At 37.2% G+C, this 23,597-nt stretch overlaps 1 protein-coding gene and 1 long non-coding RNA gene across 5 annotated transcripts in view; one reads left to right on the top strand and one right to left on the bottom strand.

Annotated features, from left to right (window-relative positions):
* Positions 1–21,942, top strand: part of LOC117803061 — a 27,648-nt gene extending 5,706 nt beyond the window's left edge. The window contains exons 1-4 of one of the 2 annotated variants that reach the window (XR_004626662.1): positions 12,472–16,266; positions 16,720–16,819; positions 17,683–17,801; positions 19,137–21,942. This is a non-coding gene — a long non-coding RNA (uncharacterized LOC117803061). Of the gene's footprint in view, positions 1–12,471; positions 16,267–16,719; positions 16,820–17,682; positions 17,802–19,136 lie in introns of those variants that run through there. The other variant, XR_004626663.1, reaches the window with a different exon arrangement.
* Positions 21,433–23,597, bottom strand: part of MPHOSPH8 (M-phase phosphoprotein 8) — a 56,269-nt gene continuing 54,104 nt past the window's right edge. The window contains exons 13-14 of one of the 3 annotated variants that reach the window (XR_004626661.1): positions 23,318–23,597; positions 21,433–22,966 (exon numbers count right to left, since the gene is read on the bottom strand). Coding sequence is in view for 2 of the 3 variants with exons in the window: in XM_034664941.1 (XP_034520832.1) it covers positions 23,379–23,597 (219 nt within the window). In the remaining variant the exon portion in view is untranslated. The other 2 variants (XM_011232900.3, XM_034664941.1) reach the window with 2 other exon arrangements.

Genomic DNA, 23,597 nt, shown 5'->3' with positions numbered 1-23,597 from the left:
TTTGATCTTTGCCTTTTAGGTGACTGGGGGTCAGGACAAGAATTAAATGGATCAGAAAGCAGAGACCACATAGATTGGTTCATTCCCCTACTCCCTCCCCCATAATATTTGAAAGGCTCTTTAGTGTCCATGATTGTCGATTCCAGACAGTAATTCAGAAGTAGAGTGAATTTAACAGACCTAGTATATTGGTGGAAGAGGGAGAGATGAAAAGTGATCTAGGAGTTTTCTAGTCTGAATGATGGGATGATGGTGGTGATAACCATTAACTGAAACACATAAGGTAAGTGTGTTCAGGATCGAGGGTGGGGTATGTAGCTGCTTGAGGGAGAGGAAGGTATTGGATTTTTTAATATTTTGGTTTTGAGTACCTATGGTGGTTTTTTGGGTTTTTAAAACTCTACTGGTAAATATGTTCTCAAGGCACTGTTATTTGTTACTGAAGGTGACTGTAGTACCCTCCTAACTTGTCTGCTTTTACTTTTGCTCTTGTAATTTAGTTTCCACGTAATATCTAGCATCCTTTTAAAATGTGAATTAGATCATTGTAGGTCTCCTTTTTCAGATGCAGTAGCTTTCCATTTGAACTAAAACCTGGCACCTGGGTGGCTCAGTCAGTTGTGCCGTCAGACTCTTGTTTTTGGTTCAGATTGTGATTTCAGAGTCATGGGCTCGAGCCCCATTCATGCTCGGTTGCTCTCTCTCAAAAATACTAAAACAAACAAAAACTATATTGTAGGCCACAGGGGTTTTTTTTAGGATATTATTTTATTTTTTAAGTAATCTCCATACCCAACACGGGGTTCAAACCCACAGCCCCAAGATCAAGAGTTGCACACTCTACCAACTGAGCCAGCCAGGCACCTCTAGGTCACAGGGCTTTATATGATCTGTTCTTAGTCTGCCTTTCCAACCTCATCTACTTTCCACCCCCTGTGCGCTAACCACTAAAATTGTTCCTCTGTCTCCCCAGATATTTTTGTAGGTTTCTTAAGAGTCTTTCCCCAGTAGAATTTTCATTCCTGTCACTTTGTCAGTATATCATATTTACTTGTTTGCTTGTTGTGCCTACATTTTATTCATCTTTTATCAGTGTTCCCTGTATCATAGCACAATATTTGACACTCAGTATTTCTTGAACCAGTCTGAGGGAAAATCCAGAAGAAAATCAGGGAGTAATGGCATAGATTCAAATGCAGTTTTCAGTACCAATTAAAGTGTGTGTATGAGAATCCCAGATTTCTTATTCATTCCCTAAATAGTTATTGAAGATTTTTGTCTCAGCTTGTGCATGTAATAGTGAAGAAAATAAAATTGGTCCTCACCTTCTTTAAGCTTAAAGTCCAGTGGGTGGCAAGGGAAATCATGGGAAGAAATGATAAATTCTTAGACAACTTCATCATTGTATTGGGCATCAGAGCAAGAAGAGCCAATAGAGAATGTCCAGTTTTTAATAGAGTTGAGTAGAATATGTACCCTTACATATGTCTATATAGAAATATATCTAAAAAGAAAGTACTGGGAGCAAGTGAGGGAGGGAGAGAGGAAATGTGAAGGCAGTAATTTGAAATGGATGGGTAAATAGATGGAAGTCACACCATACTCAGAGGCAGGAGAGTTGATGAGGTTGGTGGCATAGAAGAAGGCAAATTTTTAACAGTTGGAACAACAAGGGCTCTTAAATTTTTTTTAATTAAAAAAAAACTCACAAGTGTATGTTTTGTGTATTGGGTGTCTGAAATAATAGTGATGTTTTGGTGTTGGTGGAACGCTAAGCATTAAGGAGACCAGAGGAATTGGAACGAAGTATAGAAGCCCTCCTGAAGTGTCAGGGTCACCTGGGTGGCTCAGTTAAGTGTCCAACTCTTTTTTTTTTTTTTAAGATTTTATTTATTTGACAGTGATAGAGACAGCCAGCGAGAGAGGGAACACAAGCAGGGGGAGTGGGAGAGGAAGAAGCAGGCTCACAGCAGAGGAGCCTGATGTGGGGCTCGATCCCATAACGCTGGGATCACGCCCTGAGCCGAAGGCAGATGCTTAACCGCTGTGCCACCCAGGCGCCCCAAGTGTCCAACTCTTGATCAATTCTTGATTTTCACTCAGGTCATAATTTCAGGGTTGTGAGATCAAGCCTGTGTCAGGCTCTGCGCTGTGTATAGAACCTGCTTAAGATTCTCTCCTTCACTCTCTCCCTCTCTCAAAATGAAAAGCCGCCTCAAGTGTCCAAATCCAATTTCTATTTCTGGAAAAGGAACATCTGTTTTTCTAATTGATTGTAAAACGAAGGCTATTGATTTTAAGTTTACATACTTGTTGTTCTCTTGCACCTTTTCTAATCATTGGTATACATTGAAGAGAAGATTAGAAGCAGGCAAAATAGGACAGGTTGGCTGCAAAAAGCAGCTTCTCGGGAAATACTCAGAAGGTCTCCTGTTAAAGTGCAGCAACTTCAGCTTATTGTTGCTGTGATTACCCATATACACTTCTTACATATGACCATCAGATACACTTCTACAGACACTGAAGGTCTGATTATGGTAATTCTCTAATAATTGAACTTTCAAATGACAGAGTGGTTAAGATTTCCAGGAGAAATCATTCAGTAAAACTTGGATGTTATGAAGGGAACACCTAGTCCTCTCAGCGGCTTTGATACATAACTCAGGTATTGTATCAAAAAGCTTGGAAAACTATTCTGTACAAATATTGGGAGAGAAAAGGCATATAATACAAAGTTTGAAGAAACTTTATCTCACTTGGTCTTTCATTAACAATTTCTGTTTAAGAGTGGGTAATTATTCCAATACTCTAAAGGGGTTCTTAAAGGCTGCCAGTTCTCTTCCATTCCCTAATCATGGTCTTTGAGTTAACACATTACTATTCATTTTGATGGATTATAGGGATTTTAAAAATTACCTATCAAAGAGGCATTATTTGCTTTTCTGAATTGCCTTTACAACGATTTGAAATATTTCTAAGAAGATTAACGTTTTTCTTAAAATAGTGGACATTACTGAGTTACTGCATTTTGGTTTTTATCTTTCATGTATTTTATAGTAAATGCAAATTAATATAAATTAGGAAGAAAGGGAATGCCACTGAGTCTGGGGACCTAAACAAAACAATTTTCTGTTTTACCATTTCTTTCCTCCTCGACTTCAGAGCTGTTGAAAAGTTGGGAGACAGATGTGTAAGTGCAGTATTTGGGAATGATTTAAAAGTTTTCCAGTTTACATTATGGTACAACTTCAGTTAATAATCAACATGTTACAGTGGTACATGTCATCTAACGTCTACAAGGAGGACAAATAAATTGAGTCAACTCAGGTTGGCCAAAGTTAGAATGTAATTTTTTCGGTATAGCTAATATGTACTGTATGAAATATGAGTGTGTGTGTATGTTTTTTGATTTTTGTTTTTTAAAAAGAAGCCCAGTCCCAGGCTTGAATTCACAACCCTGAGATCAAGACCTGAGCTGCGATCAAGAGTCAGATTCTTAACTGAGTGAGCCACCCAGGTGCCCTTAAGTGTATTTTAATATTTATTTGAACCATAGTTAAATTTTCTTTCTACTCAATAGTGTGGAAAGAGAATAGGTTTTTAAGACCAGTAATTGCTGTTTGAACTAATTTGTGTACGTTTTTCATAAATTTTTTCCCCACCATTCAGTGTCTTTACCATTTCATTAATTTCTCATGCTCATCATCCTATCGTTAGCTCCCCTCCTCATCCCAGGATTCTTCCTGGAGGCTCACTTTTTTCTGCTCCAATCTGAGCTGTTGCTATGTTGCTATGTTGCTGTCTAGAACAGCTGCAGCAAAACTGTACCTGATAGAGCCTCCATGCTCTTCTGGATTGTATGTGCTCTTGGCTGGATCATCATTAAATGAACACTTGAGAATTTGGCAAGCAACTATTCCTTTCTTGTTTGTTCTTTAATAGTTATTTTCTTTTGGATAGTGCTTGAATATATGCACACACAATAGCATGGGTGCTAGTACGATGAGTTTTTTGTTTTCTAGAATTTTATCACATCATTAAACATAACTTAGGTATTAAAATGCTAATTTAATGTATGCATTGTTGTCATAATTGAATATATGCTAACATGTATTTGGTCAATAAATGGTTTTTCAAAAATGGGTAAGGCCTATGAATGAATTGTTAAGAATTATATCATTGTTGGGGCGCCTGGGTGGCACAGCGGTTAAGCGTCTGCCTTCGGCTCAGGGCATGATCCCGGCGTTATGGGATCGAGCCCCACATCAGGCTCTTCCGCTATGAGCCTGCTTCTTCTTCTCCCACTCCCCCTGCTTGTGTTCCTTCTCTCCCTGGCTGTCTCTATCTCTGTTGAATAAATAAATAAAATCTTAAAAAAAAATTTTTTTTTAAAAACAAAAAAAAGAATTATATCATTGTTATATTTGGAAGGAGCCTAGGTTAGTATAAAATAGAAGTGGTCATAGGTCATGAATCACTAATTCCATAGTAGGTATTCTTGACATGGAACATCAGTTCCATTCATTAAGTATTTGCTACGTTTAAGACTTAAGGCAGCCAATGCGTGGTAGATACAAGGTGTTCCTGTTGTTGAACAATTCCAAGCTCCAGTGGCAGAGGTTGGAATATGGTACGATAATTATGATACAGCGATGAAGAAAAGACCTAAGGGAAAAGAGGATGGTAAACATCAGTAGGGGCAGCACCTTTGAATAATTTGAGACTTAGGTTACATTTACATGACTTGGGAGGCAGGCAGAAGAAAGGAAAAATTCAAGAAAGGAACATGAATATAAAATAAGTCTTGGAATCTTGTTATCAATAAAAATGCATTTTGTAGTGATTGACTTGGAGCATCATATGCAGTAGGGTTATCACGTATTCCATTACCCGTTTTAAAAAAAAATAATTGCCTGCTGTGTGTTCAGCTCAGTGGCGGTGCTTGGTATACTTGGGTGACTTCACTTACTACCTGTGAGATCTGTTTTCCAAAATTAAGTGTTACAGAGAGTTTGGAGGAGAGAAATGAGTAGGAGAAAAACTAATTGGGAAGGATGAGGAGAATGTTCTTGCTTAGGCATGGGAGATTTAAAGGACCATTCAGAACAAAAGGGGGAGAATTATTTATCTTAATGAGCGTGTCCAAGGATTTGGGGAGTTAGAAGTGCCAAAGTATCATCTTCAAGATGAGTTATAGCTTGTCTTTGGGAGCAGGTGCAATCAAAGAACACCCAATTATGAACAAAGACTGGGATCTGATAAATGTGCATGAAGCTGGTAGTAATCCAAAATGAGAGTAGAAAACTAATCAGATCTCATTTCATGGGTAAGATACGTTGGAAGTTTTTTGGCCAGAGAATGATGCTGATCAGGTTTGTATTTTAGTAAAGTTAACTACATTGTGGGAAGGGTGCTTTTGTAGTAATTCAGACTGCAGGCAAGGAAACCAGTTTTTATATGGTATTTGGATTGGTAATAAATAATATAAGTCAAGACCCTAATTAATTATGAAATGGTCAGGGCTTGTTGGTTAATTGGCCGTTATGTGGAAGAAAGCAAGGATGACTAGCTTTTAACCAAATGGTGATGACTTTGGTGCCGCCAACTTCCGAAGAATAGAGCAGTAGGTCAGGATGGAAGACTTCAGGTTCTTGTGACATCTAGTATTTTCAGCATGAAAAGTTGTGATGCTTAGGAAAAGGTCTTGACTTGAGAATTTTGTCGTCAACAAAGTCGGCAATAATTGGTAAATGAAAGTATGAGACAAATAGTTCACCAGTGCAAAATTTATATAGGTTAGGGGGTTATGATATCCCCTAACCATTTATGTGTAGATGGAGCTGTTTAGATAGATTTTGAAGGGCTTGGTGAACTGAGTCTCATACTGGAATAAATTTAATCCATAAATACTGCAGTTGTGTGTATTAGTTACAGAAACAAACCTGTTAAAAAAGTGGACATTTACTAAAGATGATTCGATTCATTCATATTTGGTCAGTGGTCAGCATAGGGAAATGTGGAAACCTATTGTCTCACTCTTCAAACTTAAGTTTGAATTACCTTAGTAAGCCCTATATTATAGCCATCATTCAAATACTTGTTTGAGATCTAGAAATAATCGTTAGCACACTATTGTACTTTAAAGTATTAACACCTAAAAAAAATCAACTAGCCTTCAAATACTATTGATACATAAACTACTCAGTATATTTTTGAATTATTTGAATAATAATATGCATCTGGTATGCAAACATGGAAATGTGCTATGTAGTGAAAGTAAATTTTTCTATACAGTGTCTGCCAGTCACCCAGCTTCTCTGTCCTGGTGTATTCATTGTTACTAATTTCTTGTGTATCCTTCCAGAAGTTTCTGTGCACTCACAGACATATTTGTATACATTCTTAATACATGTGCAAGGACACTGTACACACTTGCCATTTACTTATTTCCTCACAATATTCTGTTTTGGCTATTGTTCCAAATAAGTGCATATGAGAGAGAGAGAGACACCTTATTTTTACACCTGTTGCTGGGTCATTGTTAGGTATGTTCCAGATCTTTTTTGGTCAGTGATTAATTGATGTTTCCTCTACCCCCCCAACCCCACCCCCGTTATATGCTCTAAACTGTGTCTTTGGGCATGTATTATGAACATGTTTTTGAGTGTATATATAGTATAAAATTTCTACCAGGTAGATTGCTTGGTCACTGGGTATGTATATTTTTAAAGGTTTTTTTTTTTAGATGTTCCCTATCCTAACTGAAGACAATGAGAATTTAACTTTATTCCCTGCAGTCCCCAGCCAAATGCATAAAGTCAGTAAAGGTCAGAGATTAAGAAAAACTGATGGGATTGTTGCAGGTTAACAGACGTTTTAGAATAGAAATTACGTCATCGCACTTGGAAGAGCTTTGAAGTCTAAAGCTGGCTAATAAGAATTCTGGGAATTAGACACCTAAAGTCTTGTGCTTTAAATATTAGATTACATTAAGTAGTTGTCTGTTTAATTAAAAAACTGTATTGTCTTCGAGAGAGTTATCAATAGGTTAGATTTTTTAGAAATATTTATTTTAGAGGGAGAGCAAAAGAGCAGGGGGTGGGGAAGTAGGGGCAGAAGGAGAGAGAGAATCTCAAGCGATACCTTGCTGAGCATAGAGCCCAATATGGGGCTCGATCTCACAACCCTGAGATCATGACCCGAGCCAAAACCGAGTTGGATGAGCCACCCAAGTGCCCCAGTATGTTAGATGTTTTGAATGACATGGTGAACATTAACAGTTTGCCTTATGAGAGGTATTAACACTGAACTTAATAATGGCTTAGTTTTTTTGTGATAGAAAAGGAGGGCATTAGACTCAAATTCAGAAATTTTTCATTTAAAAAATTTCTACAGTTCTCCATTAACTTTCTTGTGCCCAAAAAGCTAACTTGGATTTCATTTCTTAAATAGCAAGAATAGGAAGAACCATAAACTTTTCTAGAAGAATTCCCATCTTTGGTGTTCATATTACATTATCACTTTGAATTTCAAATCTTATATTATTTGGAAGTACTGGAGGGAGGTAGATACTTCATTTACAAACCAGAAAGGATGGAGGCTCTAAGCTATATTTTAGATTAGCTCTACTTAGAATTAGTAAAAAAATTAAAAGACACTTGTATGCATTCCCAAGGAATTGTGGTTTTTATTCAGTGAATTATTATGTAAGTTCGAAGACTTTGTAGCAAAATGATTTTTTAATTAAAAAAATTATATCTTCAGATAGTAACTTTAAACAATAATGTATACATTGTTTGCCCAAGGACTTGAATGAGCAGTCTGCAGAACTGAAATCTCCTTCGTCAGAGGTCATTTATTTCACCTATATTCTTTAGTATTCATGAATTGTGAAGTATCAACTCTCCAAGGTATGACTGGAGAATAAATACAGTTTTGTTTCACCACATACTGTAGTTATTAGACTTCTTAGGAAGTATTTATTGAGCACATACTATAGCAGTACTAGGGACTATTCTTACTGACTCTTCTAATAAACACCGGGGTACAGCTGGGCTGGGGAAACGGATGTGTCCATTTTAGCTAGGATGGTCAGGGGAGGCTTCTCTAGGAGACACTTGAGCTGATTGATACCTGAATAATCGGAAGGAGGGGACTTGCAACGTTGGAGGTGTTGAAGGTGAACCAGTTCAAGCTGAGGGGTTTATCATTTATAGCATGGAATAGGAAAATGTCTTTTGAAGCTGGAATTAAGTGAACAAGCCAAGGGTCTTTCTTAACCTTTTTTTTTCTTAATTGACTCCTCCCCGTGACCCCCATGAAATTTTTTTGAACCCCTTTCATGAAATTTTAACTCAGCTGTTTATGTATACTATAAATATATCTGTTATCTCTATGCTTTTAAGCATTAAAAGAGATTTTTTGCTCTCCCCTGCTCCCACCTTCAACTAATATCTCTCTTGAGGGCAGTACTGCCTCATTGAGAATGCAAGGTGTAGAGCGGTATATGCCATAGTAAATAGTTGAGGTTTTTTTCTTGATGAGAAATCATCATGAAGGCTTGGGCCAGGTAGTGACATGATCTAGTTTATGTATTAGAAAAGAATTTTAGCTACTCATGGAGACTTGACTGAAAGTGAGCCAGAATAAAAGGCAGGCCAATTAGACTGGTAAGGAGAGGTGAAAGGTAATGGTGGCTTGGTCTTCAGAGATTATTGATAATATAAAGAGATAAGAGTAGAGAGAGCAAAAGAGGGGAGAGAGAATAAATGAATGTAGCATTAATGGTCATAAAATACGTCTACATATGTTGATGAAAGCTTGGGGAACAGTGTACCCTCCAAGTTACAAAGAGAGGTTGCCTGTAGAACCCACTGAAATGAAGGAAGGAAATGACCCTTGGGAAATGAGAAACTTGTCTGATTTTTAACCTTGTTACGTTTGAAGTTTCTTGTTTTTCAGTAGAATATCTCACACAATTTAGAATGGTCAAAACTCCATATTTATTTCAACTTTTTTTTTTTCTTAGTTGGAATATGCCCCTGTATTTTGTGCCTTCCTTTCCAGACTTTTTACTGGGAAGTCTGTTTAAAAGCCTGCGTATTCTTTTGTTTTTTGCTACAGTAGTGGTGGCTATTAGTATGTGAACATTTTCAGTTAAAATTTCTGTTAGAATTAAATGAGTCTTACCTAATAGACAATTCTTGGCCCTCTGACTTATTGAGGGATATTATGAATTCCCTAAGGCAAAAGGATTCTCGTACAGGTGCTTACTGCAGTTTGTTGAATCAGCGAACAGGCTGTTTTTCGAAGATCGTACTGGAAGTTATTAGCAGAACACAAAGGAGATTTTATACCACACAGTTTTGTCTCCAAAATTGAATGTAATGAATGCAAAATTACTGGGAATGTTTAACAAACCCTGATGATGACTGAAAATGGGGAATAGTTCATAAGTAGCATAAACGGTTTTAAAAAGGGACTGCAGGGGGCACCTGGGTGGCTCAGTCGGTTAAGCATCTGCCTTCGGCTCAGGTCATGATCTCAGGGTCCTATGATCGAACCCTGCGTCCGGCTCCCTGTTTGGTGGGGAGTCTGCTTCTCCCTCTCTCTCTGCCTCTCCCTACTGCTCATGCTCTCTCTCTCAAAAATTTTTTTAAAAAAGGGACTGCAGGGAATTCTGAGGTTCACCACTCAGATCCCGTGACTCCTTGCCAAGGGGAAGCATGAAGTCCTCTTGCTCTGATGAGATTCAGTGCAGTGCATCTGGAGCTTTTGCTGATTGGGAGTATGTTGCGTTTACAAATGATGCAGAGGCACAAAATGTTTGAGAATGAAATTTATGACTTTTTTTTTAATGCCTTGTTTTTGTGTTTTCTGTTGTTTCTGCAGCCTAATTTCTCAAACCCAGTAGTAATCAAACAGGAAATTTTGCACATTTTAAAAATGTGACCAAATTTTTAAAAAGATTTTATTTATTTATTCATTATTTAGAACGTGTGCGAGTTGGGGGAGGGGCAGAGGGAGAGGGAGAGAATCTCCAGCAGACTCTGCTGCGCTTATCCTGACACAGGGTTCAATCGTGGGACTTTGAGATTATGACCGGAGCTGAAACCAAGAGTCAGAGGCTTAACCCATTGAGCCCCCCCAGTGACCAAATTTTTTAACTCGCCTGTTTTTAAACTTATCAATCCCTTTTTTAGAATGTGTGTTGGCATCTTGTGTCCAGGACAAAGTATTTTCATCACTGATTTAGTTTAACACCTGTTTCTACCCTGTATTTGAATAAATTTAAATAGATAACAGATAACAGTGCAGATTATACTTGCATGATGTTTAATTTCTCCCCAGTGTAACATTTGGTATTTTATAATTATATAATTAACAGTATATTAACATGCGGTGGATTCTTTTTTTAGTTTTTTTTTTACGATGTATTTTTTTAATTTTTAAAATTAATATATAATGTATTATTTGTTTTGGGGCTACAGGTCTGTGATTCATCAGTCTTACACAACACCCAGAGCTCACCACAACACATCACCCAGCCACCCCATCCTCCCACCCCCTTCGCTCCAGTAACCCTCAGTTTGTTTCCTAAGATTAAAGAGTGTCTTATGGTTTGTCTCCCTCTCTGGTTTTGTCTTGTTTCATTTTTCATCTCTTCCCCTATGATACTCTGCCTTGTTTCTTAAATTCCACTTACCAGTGAGATCATTTGATAATTATCTTTCACTGATTGACTTATTTCACTTAGCATAATACCCTCTAGTTCCATCCGCGTCATTGCAAATGGCAAGATTTCATTTTTTTTGATGGCTGAGTAATATTCCACTGTATATATATGCCACATCTTTCTCCATTCATCTGTGGATGGACATCTGGGCTCTTTCCATAGTTTGGCTATTGTGAACATTGCTGCTATAAACATTGGGGTGCAGGTGGCCTTTCAGGTCACTACATTTGTGTCTTTGGGTAAATAACCCACTAGTGCAATTGCATGGTCATAGGGTAGCTCTATTTTCAACTTTTTAAGGAAAATCCATACTGTTTTCCGGAGAGGCTGCAGCAGCGTAGGAGGGTTCCCCTTTCACCATGCAGTGGATTCTGCAGGAAGTGTTACTAAGTTGATTTATTCTCTTCAAAGTAGGTAATAGTAGTTGTTATTTTGTGTGGTTTTACATATATGTTGAAAAATAAACTTGAGTATTATTTGCTAATTCATTTCCAGTGCTTTTTCATTATATATATGAACATGGTTGATATATTAAATAATAATTTACTTGAAATAAAGCACATAAAGAACTTAACCCTGATTAGGCAATGATCAAGGATATGTTTTCTTTGGCTTTTGGGGGAGGGGTGCTTGAGAAATCTTAAGTGATCACAGGAAGATAATGCTGCTTCTTTCATTCATTCATTCATTCATTCATTCATTCATTCATTCATTCTTTTTCTGATTGAAGTGCCTTTGTAGGAATTTGGGGACGAAATTAAGTTTGAAATTTTTCAGTGTTGTCTTTCAGTCACAAGCCATTGCTGATCCTACCACTGCCTTGCAAAATATATACAGGTCTGGGACCTTGAAACTGAGTTAGTTATAACCTTTCTTAGAAGTCATTAATTATGTCTGATAAAAGTCATCAATTTGTACTTTATTAGATTTCATATGAATGACCTTTGGAGAAAAAGACTACACATATATTTATATTTATATATATGATATATATATATACATATATCATATATATCAGTAAACTTTTCCTGAAAAACATAAATCTTTATTTTTTCTTTAATATTTTCTAGATTTCAGTGTTACTTAATAGTATTTATAAATGATTCTTACCTGTTTACTCAAACAAGACCTTATTTTATGTATTTCTTAATTTTGAGTTGATCTGTTTCTGATTCTTTAATTTAAAACAAATTAAATCCCGGGGTGCCTGGCTGGCCCAGTCCATGGGATGTGTGACTCTTGATCTCGGGGTCATGAGTTTGGACCCCATGTTGAGTGCAGAGGTTACTTAAATAATCTTGGAAAAAAACCAACCTTAAAATCCTGCTTTTTAAAAATTTGGAATAGCCTGTCACTTAAATTTGTGAGTTTTGTTTGGTTTGACAGCCTCATTTTTCATAAACCTCCTATCTTAGGGGCTCCTTTCCTGTCAGTACATCCTGCATCAGAGCAACCACTGTTTTATTTTGATCACCACAGATTAGTTTTGCCTTTTTCTGAAAAATGTAAGTGGAATCATAGAATGTATACTCTTTGCCTCTGGCTTCTTTCATTCTACAGTGTTTTTGAGATTCATCTGTGTTGTTGCATATGTCAGCAGTTCTGTTATTGCTGCCTAGTGTACCATCAAGTGAATATTCCAGTTTTTTTTTTAAGATTTTATTTATTTATTTATTTGACAGAGACAGCCAGCGAGAGAGGGAACACAAGCAGGGGGAGTGGGAGAGGAAGAAGCAGGCTCCCAGCGGAGGAGCCTGATGTGGGACTCGATCCCATAACGCCGGGATCACACCCTGAGCTGAAGGCAGACGCTTAAAGACTGAGCCACCCAGGCACCCCGCCATGTTTTTTTATCCAGTGTCCTATTGATAATATTCTTGGGGTAGATTCCAGGGTTATTATGAATAAAGCTGCTATGAACATTCTTGTACAAGTCATTCACACATTTCGTTTTTCTTTGGGAAAATATGTGGGAGTGGAATTGCTGAGTATAGGGGATGAGTATGTTTTTCAGAAACTGGCAAACAATTTTTCCAAAGTGTCTGTCCTACTTTATACTCCCAGGAGCAGTGTACATGATTTCTGTTCTGCTCTGCATCCTTGCCAGCACTCAGTATTGTCAAGTCATGTGTGTTTTAGCCATTATAGTGAGTGCGTAGAGGTGTAATCATTGTGGTTTTTAATACACATTTCCCTAGTAACTTTTCATACACTTTTTGGCCATTTGGATACATTTTTATGTGAAATATTTTTACTTTATCTAAGGGGGACATTTGGAGAACTCCAGTGGATGCCCAAGCTGTGGATATTACCAAATCTTAAAAATAACTATGTTTTTTCCTGTATGTACATAACTGTGTTCAATTTACAAATTAGGCACAGGAGGAAAGTAACAGCAATAACTAATAATAGAACAATTTTGACAGTATACAGTAATAAAAGTTATATAAGTGTGGTGTCTCTCAGAATGTCTTACTGTACTTTTACCTTTCTGGTGATGATGTGACATGCCTACACAATGAGGTGAAGTGAGATGAACAGTCCAGGCGTGGTGAAGTAGCGTTAGGCTATTATTGACCTTCTGACAAAACGTCAGAAGAGGATCATCTGCTTCTGGACCACTGTTGACTGTAGATAACTGAAACTACAGAAAGCGAAACTGGGTAAGGGGGACGATTTTCACTAGGTTGTGTAGGTTTCATTGCTATTTGTTGTAAAACTCATTGATCTGTATATAATCTATGATGTAAAAAAACATGGGTATCTTGATTAGAATTCTGGAAGGCCAGATGATGTTGGGAATGCAGAATGGAATGTTCATATTATGGACTCTTTGCTTTTTGTAAAATACCAGCTGGAAAATAGAAATTATTATGTAATTGAACCTTTTATTATGATGTCTGGCATACTAATGTGAGTAGAAGAGACATGGGTTTGATTAAAAAAGTCAAAGCCTTCAGTTTGCTATATTTGTTTTATTGCCAGTTTGTTTTAAAGGTTTTATTTGAGAGAGTGTAAGCGGGGGAGGAGCAGAGGGAGAAACAGACTCCACACTGAGTCACATGACCCCAAGATCATAACCCGGGCCGAAACCAAGAGTCAGACACCCAACCGACTGAGCCACCCAGGTGCCCCTTATTGCCAATTTTCAATCCAAAATCGTGAAAATTTAAAATGTTGAAATTTTTTCTTTCTAACTTCCAACTAACTGTTCATTTAACTGGAACTATATTCTGTTATATCATTTGTTCATCAGTTGAAATTGTATTACATCAAAAAGGATGAACTTGTAGAAATATTGTCCATTGTTTTAGAGATTTGCTGCTTTTATGGGTGTTTACTCATTTCAATGGGAGATGATGGCTTTTGAATTTTTGGTCTAATTTTTTTGGATGTATTATTCACTTCCTGACTTGAGCCGAAATCAAGAGTTGGACGCCTAACCGACTGAGCCACCCAGGCACCCCCAGGATATATTCTTTGTTGCTTAAAGAGAATCTGTTAACATTGAAATAAAATTACTTCAGTAAGGAGTATGTTAGATATTTTCACTGTTGTGAGTTGCCTGTAATAATAGCATTTGGTTTATTTATTGTTTTAGCGGCCAGTAGTGTGGTCTGTGTCTTTGTCATGAAAGCAAAGAATCGTATTAGCTTGTGAGCTCTAGTCTATATATGCTCTCTGATGGTAATGTTTGATAATAACATGGATATCCTCCCACCTCCATACCTCAAACTTCAGAATATATGCTCCTCAGAAGGGAAACCCCGCTGCAGAGCATGCCAGTAAAGAATGTGGCTCCTCTGTGGTTTGATACCATGGGAATCTACTTCAGAGGAAATCATAACCTTTTACGTTGATTTCTGGCAAGGATTTTCAACATGAGCCATTGCTAAAATCCTGTTTCTTGGGTATTTACAATTTGTTGTAATTTGAACAGCTTTGTAGAGTATTGCTCAGCCTCCATGCTTGCTGAAGTATAATCTGTATTTTATACATTCCTTTCTTAGAATGCACTTCTATTGTAATTTATATATTACATAATACAAATTATATGTGATGCAAGGATTGTCTACTCAGTGGAAAAGGATACCTTTGCTAACTCAAAGAGGGGAGAATGTTAGGTGCATTGTTACATAATTGACTGTTAAGAATGGGCCTTCCATATCTTTAATGTTTTATTCTTTAAGAAAAGTCAGACAATTTTGTTTCTGACTAATTAGGGTGTGGTTAGAAGAGCTGTTTTTCACTCTTAACAATTCTTATGTTTTGACATGGGAGGGTAAAATCAACCATGAACTTGTATGCAGTTTTTATTGACCCTGTTTTATCTTAAAATAAAAGATGGACCAGTTTCATCCAAAGTGGTATCATATAGTCTTGTTACGGTTATGCTTTAAGATTTCAACAAAGGGAGACCTTTTCTTTTAATGTAATTATTGGCAGGTGTCCCCCACCACCAATATTTGACAGTAGCACTTTGATAGAGACAGCTGTTCTTCAGCATCAGAAAATATGTGTATCAACTGTCTTTGTGTATCAACTTTCTTGGATTTTACAGACTTTAACTCCAAATTAGGAGTATCATGGAATGAGTGTACATATGCAGTAGCTCACTGTAATTCTTTTATTAGTGGTGATTACTAATGTAATCCAATGTACAATAAACCTGGCCACTTCTTTGTAAGACCACTTTAAACAGAATGCTAGTGATTTTGAATACTGAATTCATATATTAAGCTACCCTTTTAAAGACTAAATATAGGCAACTAAACTTGGATAATTCTAGAGATTACCTTTCTAGGTTTCAATAAAGGTAATGAATGCTTTGTAAATTGCAGGTTCACATTTTTGAAAAGTTGAGATCGTATTTTTAATAGTCCGGTTGTGTGGTTTGGTTTATGCGTTCCATTCTCCTTGTCTGCCTTAACTTTACTAAGGGCAATATAATTACGAAATACAAATATATACCAAACCAGTTTAAGAATGCCTTAATGACTTTACTTACTGACAGATCCCTAATAAGGATCCTGTGTAGTAGAATGCTACTTGTAGGTGGAAATATATAAAGATAATTTTTTGTTGATTTTTGGCATGCCTTGTTTGAAAAATATTTAAGGTTTTATAACTGGGACCATGGGTCCTATTGGATCATTTGGAATAACCTTAAATTACATGCAGAATTTTGTGTTCATATTTTTTTACATGCAAATTTTGGGGGGGAGACACTGTTCATACTCCATCCAATTCTCAGGTGTATTTGAGATCCAAATGGGTTTTGAAAACAATACTAATTTAGGGTAGTTATTTCCGGTATTTGGGGGTCATGTACCCTAATAGTTTAAAAAAATTGAGCACAATTTGTATACTTATTTCTAAACTGTAATTGTATACTCTTGTACTAACCTTTCAGGTATGTTAAGAAATATACTTCATAAGGATGAGGTGTAATACACCTAAAACTGTATTCCAATGAAAAATTCGCATTAGTGCTCTCTCTCTGGAGAACTTTGGCCCAAGGAGTTACTAGGGTAGGTCTTTTTCTGATGGAGCACAGCAGACATATTTATGTGCCCTGTCCTGGTACAAGTAGAATAAAATGTTGCAGATTAGTGTAGGGATCAGGATCCTATGTAGAATTTTGGATTGTAAGATTTTAAGCAGCAGTGTGCTGAGGGATCAACAATGCAGAAAAGAGGGCCTGCCTATGGAAATAAAAACGAAGGATTTAGCAAAATAGGCTCTTAATACTTTAAAATTATTAGCAGACTTGGAGACTCCACTTCTAGGATTTAGTGGTGTTTAAGCCAAAACATAAAATTGAACTGAATTTTAAGTCTGTTGATGTTCTCCAGGAAAAAGAATTCACAGGAAAATCTTTACTGAATGGAAACTGATTACTGTTAAGAACTTTATGATTTAACACTTCTGCCATTTTACTGATCATTGAAACTGGCTAAATTTGATTTTTTTTGTATTCCTAGGAGGGTGAAAGAAAACATGGATGAAACTTCCTGAATTTTGGCTTCTGGCATGAATCCAGTTCAGAGACTAGGAAATGCTGGTGTCTGTATCTCCTTTCAGGTCAGTCAGTGTCTGTTAAAACATTATTCCTTGTTATCTTAGTCATACTTCCTGATCCTGACTCTGCTGACTTCATGAACATATATTGTAATGGTCCCCATGCTTTGAATTAGTGGAATGTTAGTGAATAGTTTATAGCAGAAGCTGAAACCTCTGCTTCTCTGCCTGTATTAAGGGATCCCCAGGGTCACTGCCCTTCTTTCTGAGCAAAGTTGGAGGCTATTTTTAGTTCTAGATTGCCCTCATCTTTCCTCATGGTTAGTATTTGTCCTCGGGTAAAAATGAACTGAGAGTAGAAATGACATATTAAACAGGTCTTTACTAAGAAGAGGGGCGCCTGGGTGGCACAGCGGTTGAGCGTCTGCCTTCGGCTCAGGGCATGCCTGGCGTTACGGGGATCGAGCCCCACATCAGGCTCCTCCGCTATGAACCTGCTTCTTCCTCTCCCACTCCCCCTGCTTGTGTTCCCTCTCTGGCTGGCTCGCTCTCTCTCCATCAAATAAATAAATACAATCTTTAAAAGAAAAGAAATCCCCTCTTGGTTTTTAGTGATCAAGTCTAGAAGTCTTTAAGTTCCTTGGAAAGGGTGTAATCTAAAAAATGGTTTAATATCAAAATCAGATCCATACTAAGGATACTAGCTCCATATTTTCCTTGCTGCTTTCTATCTTTTGTAAAGGTAACAATTTTCCTATTTTGTTAAGTTAGATACAAAATTTTACAGAAACATTTACATTGCGATCTTCATGACAGAATTCTGGTGATGGTATACTAATAGATCCAGAAAGTATTATTTTAAGGGTATTTCTTTCCTACTTTATCTGATGATGATAAACCATCTCTTCTGTTCTTGCTACTACAAGTGTGGTCCCAGAGACCAGGAGAATCAGCCTTCCAAGCTTCTTGGCAGTGCAGAATCTCAGAACACACACCTGATCAAACGAATCTGCCCATTTTAACACGATCCCAGGGGATTTGATGGGTGAGTGCACATTGTGTGAGAAGCTGTGTTTTGCGTTCTATTAACCAGCTCTAGAAAATTAACTTTGGATAGTGATCCTCAAAGCTGGTTCCTAGACCATCTGTGAGCTTAAGAATGCACATTCTCAGGTCCAGCTACTGAACAGAAACTTGGGGTTGGAATCCAGCAATTTTTATTATTTTATTTTTAAAAACACTCCAGGTAGGGGCACCTGGCTGGCCCAGTCAGTAGAGCATGTGACTCTTTCTGGGTCCAGAGTTCAAGCTGTACGTTGGGTATAGATATTATTTTTTAAAAATAAGGGGGGTGGTCATGATGGGTGGCTCAGTCGGTTGAGTGTCTGACACTTGATCTCAGCTCAGGTCTTGATCTCATGGTCGTGAATGGGAGCCCTGCATTGGCCTATTTAAAAAAAAAAAAAAAAAGATGAGAAAATAAAAGCCATCCAGGTGAACTGTTTTCTATTGGAGAACCACCAACCAAGGGAAATTACTAAAAAATTAGAATCGCCTTTTGTAGAAAATTACTTTGTAAATACTCTGTAGACCTTTTGTTGGTATTAAATTTTCGAATTGCTATATTTGTAAACCCCTTACTTAAATAAAATTTGAAGATTTAATCTCAAAATATGTGGGTAGGGGGAAAAACTTTAATGTGCAGAGGCTGCGCCACAGATCAAAGCTGTGGCATTATGTGGGTATCAGAGATCTTATAATCTTGTCAAGTGGATCTGTCATTGGAACTTTAGGATTTTGAAGTTAATTTTGGTAAGAGTGAATAGTGTTTATTTAAAATAACTGCTTTTCATTACAGATTTTCTAGTCAGCAGAAAAAGTCATTTCAGGAAGATACTTTTATTAAGTTTACAGAAGTTAATAAAATGCAGAAGTTCTTATTAAAAATTGGGTATCTTTAGGTTATCCTTCGAAACAGTGGTTCTCACGTTTTCTCGGTAGGTTTGTTAGAACACAGACTGCAGACCCACCATTTGTGATTTAGAAGGCTTGAGAGTTCTCATTTCTAATAGCTGGTGTTGCTCTGGTGTGGGGACTGCATTTCCAGAACCACTGCTTTTTAAACGTTAACGTATTTAACTCTTCTGGCACTTAATCTCTAGAGGAGCTCACAACAAAATACTGATTCCAGAGGTGGATTACTGAAGAAAATTTTATAGGTCCAACATATTAATTCAGTTCTTCAGTATTTTTTAGGTCTGTTGCTCAGTGACTCTAGCCCAGCAAATTATTTCTTTTGTAACTGAAGCTTCTGTTTCCAATAGAAAATATACAATAAATACTAATTTGTTTGCTAACAAAGAATTTATCTTTTTTTCAGGTCACTTTTGTGAGAGAAATGCTTTTAAAGACAAAGGGGAAACAAGACAGAAAACAAATCTCATTTCATTTGTGAATTTATTTCTCCATATAAACAACTTACGTATGTATGAGTAATCCTAACATTTGACATTGTGCGTCATGGAGTTTTCTTTGGTTAAAATAATATCTGGAATATGGCGAACTTCCCTTTTCATTCAGGTGTTTTGTTGTTGTTGTTGATCAAGATGTCTACCTACCCCTTGGTGTGTAGTCTTGCCATGGAAGTAGTATGGTGTAGTAACCCCAAAAAACAGAATAACCAACAAACTTCCTTTTCAACTCCCTGTAAGTTGGAACCATTAGAGGGACTTTTTTTTTTTTACCACCCCACGTGGCCTGCAATTTTGGGTCAGTCCCCAAGATAAGGAGCTACTCGTGGAATTTGACATCGTTGTGAGAAAGATCATGTTTTACTAAAGCCATATGTATTTTTTAGCTCAAAGAAAGCAAAAAATGGTGGATATGAGCAAGGTAGTGTGTGTTGTAATGGGAAATTCCTTTCTTTCAAGTTAAACTGATGCCCAGTATTAGGGTTAGATTCCAGCTGAGGTCCTTGGGAGCTTTGGTTGTTGGCAGGGGACTATTTCCCGACTTCAATTTGGTCCTTATTTGATTGTGACTCATTGTAATTACAATTTTCTACCTTACTAGTAATGCTCTTCTGTACTTGGAGGGAGATGTAAGGCTTAGAAATCCCAGATTTGGTCTGAAAGGAGCATTATCTGCAAGTCAGCACAGGATGGAGGAACACTGGGTTCCATCAGTGGTTCTCTGCATTTACCTAGCCAACATTTGGGCCAATAAAGCTTTAAAAATTTAAAACAATTTTAGGGGTTTATATAGTTTTAGGCTATTAAACATTAACTGCATGAAATATTAAAATTTTCCAAATTCTTTTTCATAAATCACGTTTTGATAATTCTGGTGTATGTTTCCTTCCTTTTCCTGGTCTTGACTAATCATCCTCCTTGAGACACTACACTTGCATGGTAAATGCTTTATCAGGTCCTTTCACTGTTCACATTCTGGATACTAAGCCTTTTTCCAGGAGTAATACATTCTTATTTTGAAAGCTACCAGTATAACACTTGTCAATTCTAAAAGCACCTGAGCTTCAAACTGCAACCTCCTGACATTTCACTGAATAAGATGGGAATGACTTAGGAAGACAGTGTATGCAAATGACCTGTTCTCAGAGTGAAACCAAACTCCCTAACAACTGTAGCTGATCAACATTTGAATAGTTTGGATACTGGATGCTGCTTTTTAGTATACTGTTGCAGATAAAAAAAGCATGTATAATGTGCTTTCTACTACAGCCCTACTCATTAGAGTGGACCAGATCTGAATATTATAGAGAAATTAATTGAATAACCCAATTATGTTGTCCTTTCTGCCATATGCACCGGAAAGGAGTGTGATTTTTTAAAATTTTGTTAGAGAAAGAGCACGATTGGGCCTAAGGGTAGGGAGGGGTAGAGGGAGAGGGACAAGCAGACTCCCGCTGAGCAGGGAGCCCTAAGCAAGGCTCAAACTCAGGACCCCAAGGTCACGACCTGAGCCAAAGGCACATACTTAACCAACTGAGCCACCCAGGTGCCCCTTAATTTTTTTTTAAGTTAAGATAAAATTGAAATAAAAATGTGTACTATTTGCTTTTCTCAGTCTGGCTGAACAATGATGCATCCCATTTTTGATGATCTGCTTAATGATAAGATTGCCTATGGCCTAGATATAAAGCTGTTACATTTTCTGTATTGTATATACTTTCTAAGAAGAATGCTTTGGTTTTGACCTATAGTACTAAAGAAATCTGTAAACCTTCTAAGATGCTGCTTGAGAATTGCTTTGTTTTCCAGAGAAACCATGGCTCAAGCTTTGTACACATTTTATTTAAATGTCAAAGTGGCAGCATTATCAGTATCTGATGGAATTAGCTGCCTCATCAGAGAACCAGTAAGAAAGCAATGAAGTGTGACTCTGTAGATGATTCAAGTCTTCTCCATCCTTAAGAAACCAGAACTTTCAGAGTAGACAGGTGTGCTTTACATCTGACTATAGAGAAGCTATAGTTTAGAACAAAAGGTATTAAATTGTGTGGCTCTACTTTCTATTCCTAGTAAACACAACTGTTTACGTAATTTACTACCACATCTGGCATAAAACTGGTAGAAGTCGAGATGGACAACTCAAAGGTTGTGTTACCCCAGATAATCTCACACTTTTATCTTTCTTCCTTGACCCTGCTTTCTGTGAAAATAACTCGCTCAATTTCCCCATGATTAATAGTTTCTTAATCTGTCACAAGTTTTTTTTTTTTTTTTTAATCCTTGCTGACTTCCCAGTGTGTATTCCTTAACTTCTAAAGGAATTATTCATCAGATTTTCTACTTGATTTCTAGCCTGGCCTTCCCTCTTGGATAAACAGCACATCGCCTTTTAATGCGTGCTTGTAAAGCTGATACTATCTTAAGCATGATTTTGAGAACAGAAATTTTCTTTAAAAACCCATTTCTCTTATGCATTATTTGAACGTACCATCTAGCTCCGACTGTTCCTGACCCACCACCACTGCTAACGCAAAACGCATAACATTTTTCCTAGAAAGCTATGAAGTTAGATACAGTACCAGTCATACATGATTCAGTATAGATGAAAAAATTCCAATCCCAGCCACCATTTAGCTAAAAAATTACACATTAGTATCCTCCTTGTTTTGAAGTCCTGAGACTTGAGATACCAAAAAAAAAAAAAAAAAAAAAAAACAAAATTTNAAAAAAAAAAGACCAACATTTGGTGTTTTATTGAGAACAATGTAGGAAAAGGCAATATGTAAAGTAAAAATGGCTCTCTGAAATGTCTGCACAATGTATGTGGTCTACCGTATATGACATTCTGAAAATTTTTCATTAAAATTATAAATTATAAAACCAATCAGGAACTAAATAATTTTATACATCTCCATAGTCCAGACTGAGTTTGACTTCTTAGTTTGCCAGATATTTCTTCAGAGACTATGAGAGACCTGTGGGGAATCCCTAGAAGCAGTAACAACTTCACACGAGGCACAGTGTGGCAGATAAACCTCGGCTGGCTTCCCACTGTTCGTAGTAAGGGCACAGGATCTGGCTTTTGAAAATTACTTGATGGATTCCAAGAACAAGCATAAAAGTCCACAAGTAATATCTTCTTTTAGGCCCCATACTGTCCTGGCTTATATTTTTTTTGCTGTATTTTAGATTCTGATTTATTACCTTTTCGAAGAATAAGGATAACTTCAAATACATGAAGTTGTCACCTCCAATTCAGGATCTGTGGCAACTGCATATTACAAACAGCTCAGACCTCCTCCCTCAAATCTGCCTACCAAGTTAGAAAGTCATCCTTCAGCGGCAGCAAATTCACACTTAATTGTTTTTAACAGAAATTCAACAGGGCTAGTAGAAAATTTCAAGTTAGAAAAAAGACTTTTAATTTTCTTAAATAATCCTCCTGTATACCATTCCACATTGTGGAAAATCTGAATTATGCAGTCTGGAGACAACATCGAGATTTCAGAACACTGGCACAAATACATCTATATTTTATAATATATTAGAACCACCATGTCCTGTCTTAGAGCCTGTAACAGATAACAGGCCTAAAACTGCAAGAGATTTACAGATGAAACGTCAAATCTGGAGGTGTTAGCTGTGCCAGAGTCCCAAAACAGGTCTGGAAATAACTCCATCCCAACTCTCCGTTCCGTCACTGCAGCTGTACTCTATATGCACCTATTAGCAGCTTAACCTGTTGAAAGAAAATAGGCACAAGTATCAGTACAGATACCTCTACAGAGTTCCCCTTTCTTAGAAGAGGGAACACACTCACACAACCAAGATTTGTCTGTCTTATTTGGCAATGTTCTCAAATTGGTTATCAAATCAGGGTCTTAGGTTATCACTTTTAATAAAAAATCCACGTGCTTACGATTTGATTTTTAGATTATTATAGTAAATAACTACTATTTCTTGCATAGACTTTTGGCCCGGCTTCAATGTTAAGTGAACAGCCTAGAGACATAAGTAAAATGTCATACATTAAATAACAAAGGCCAGAATACAGCTCCGATGGCTCAGTACCGGAGAGATGCATCCTTACCATCAGTCCCTTTCTTGACACACAATTTATGTCTAACACATCTGTAGATTCCGGTGCGCTGCTATCCAGAGAGCACTTGTCTCCAGGACAGGCACACCAGGAACACAGCATTCTCGGAAGTTTTTTCTGGGGCTGCTGATGGAATCTGGAGTAGCAAGAGGAGTAGCTGCGCTAAACGTGAGGAAAGGATTTTCACCTTGGCAGAAGGCGCTTCCGTCAACCTTATGAAGAGTTTATTGAGGCCTGCAGCAGGGCTGAACGAGTAAACAAAATGACTATC

Source organism: Ailuropoda melanoleuca, chromosome 7, assembly GCF_002007445.2.
Source record: "Ailuropoda melanoleuca isolate Jingjing chromosome 7, ASM200744v2, whole genome shotgun sequence".
Lineage (NCBI taxonomy): Eukaryota > Metazoa > Chordata > Mammalia > Carnivora > Ursidae > Ailuropoda > Ailuropoda melanoleuca.
The sequence above is the reverse complement of the archived record's forward strand: the minus strand, read 5'-3'. Positions and strand labels throughout refer to the sequence as shown.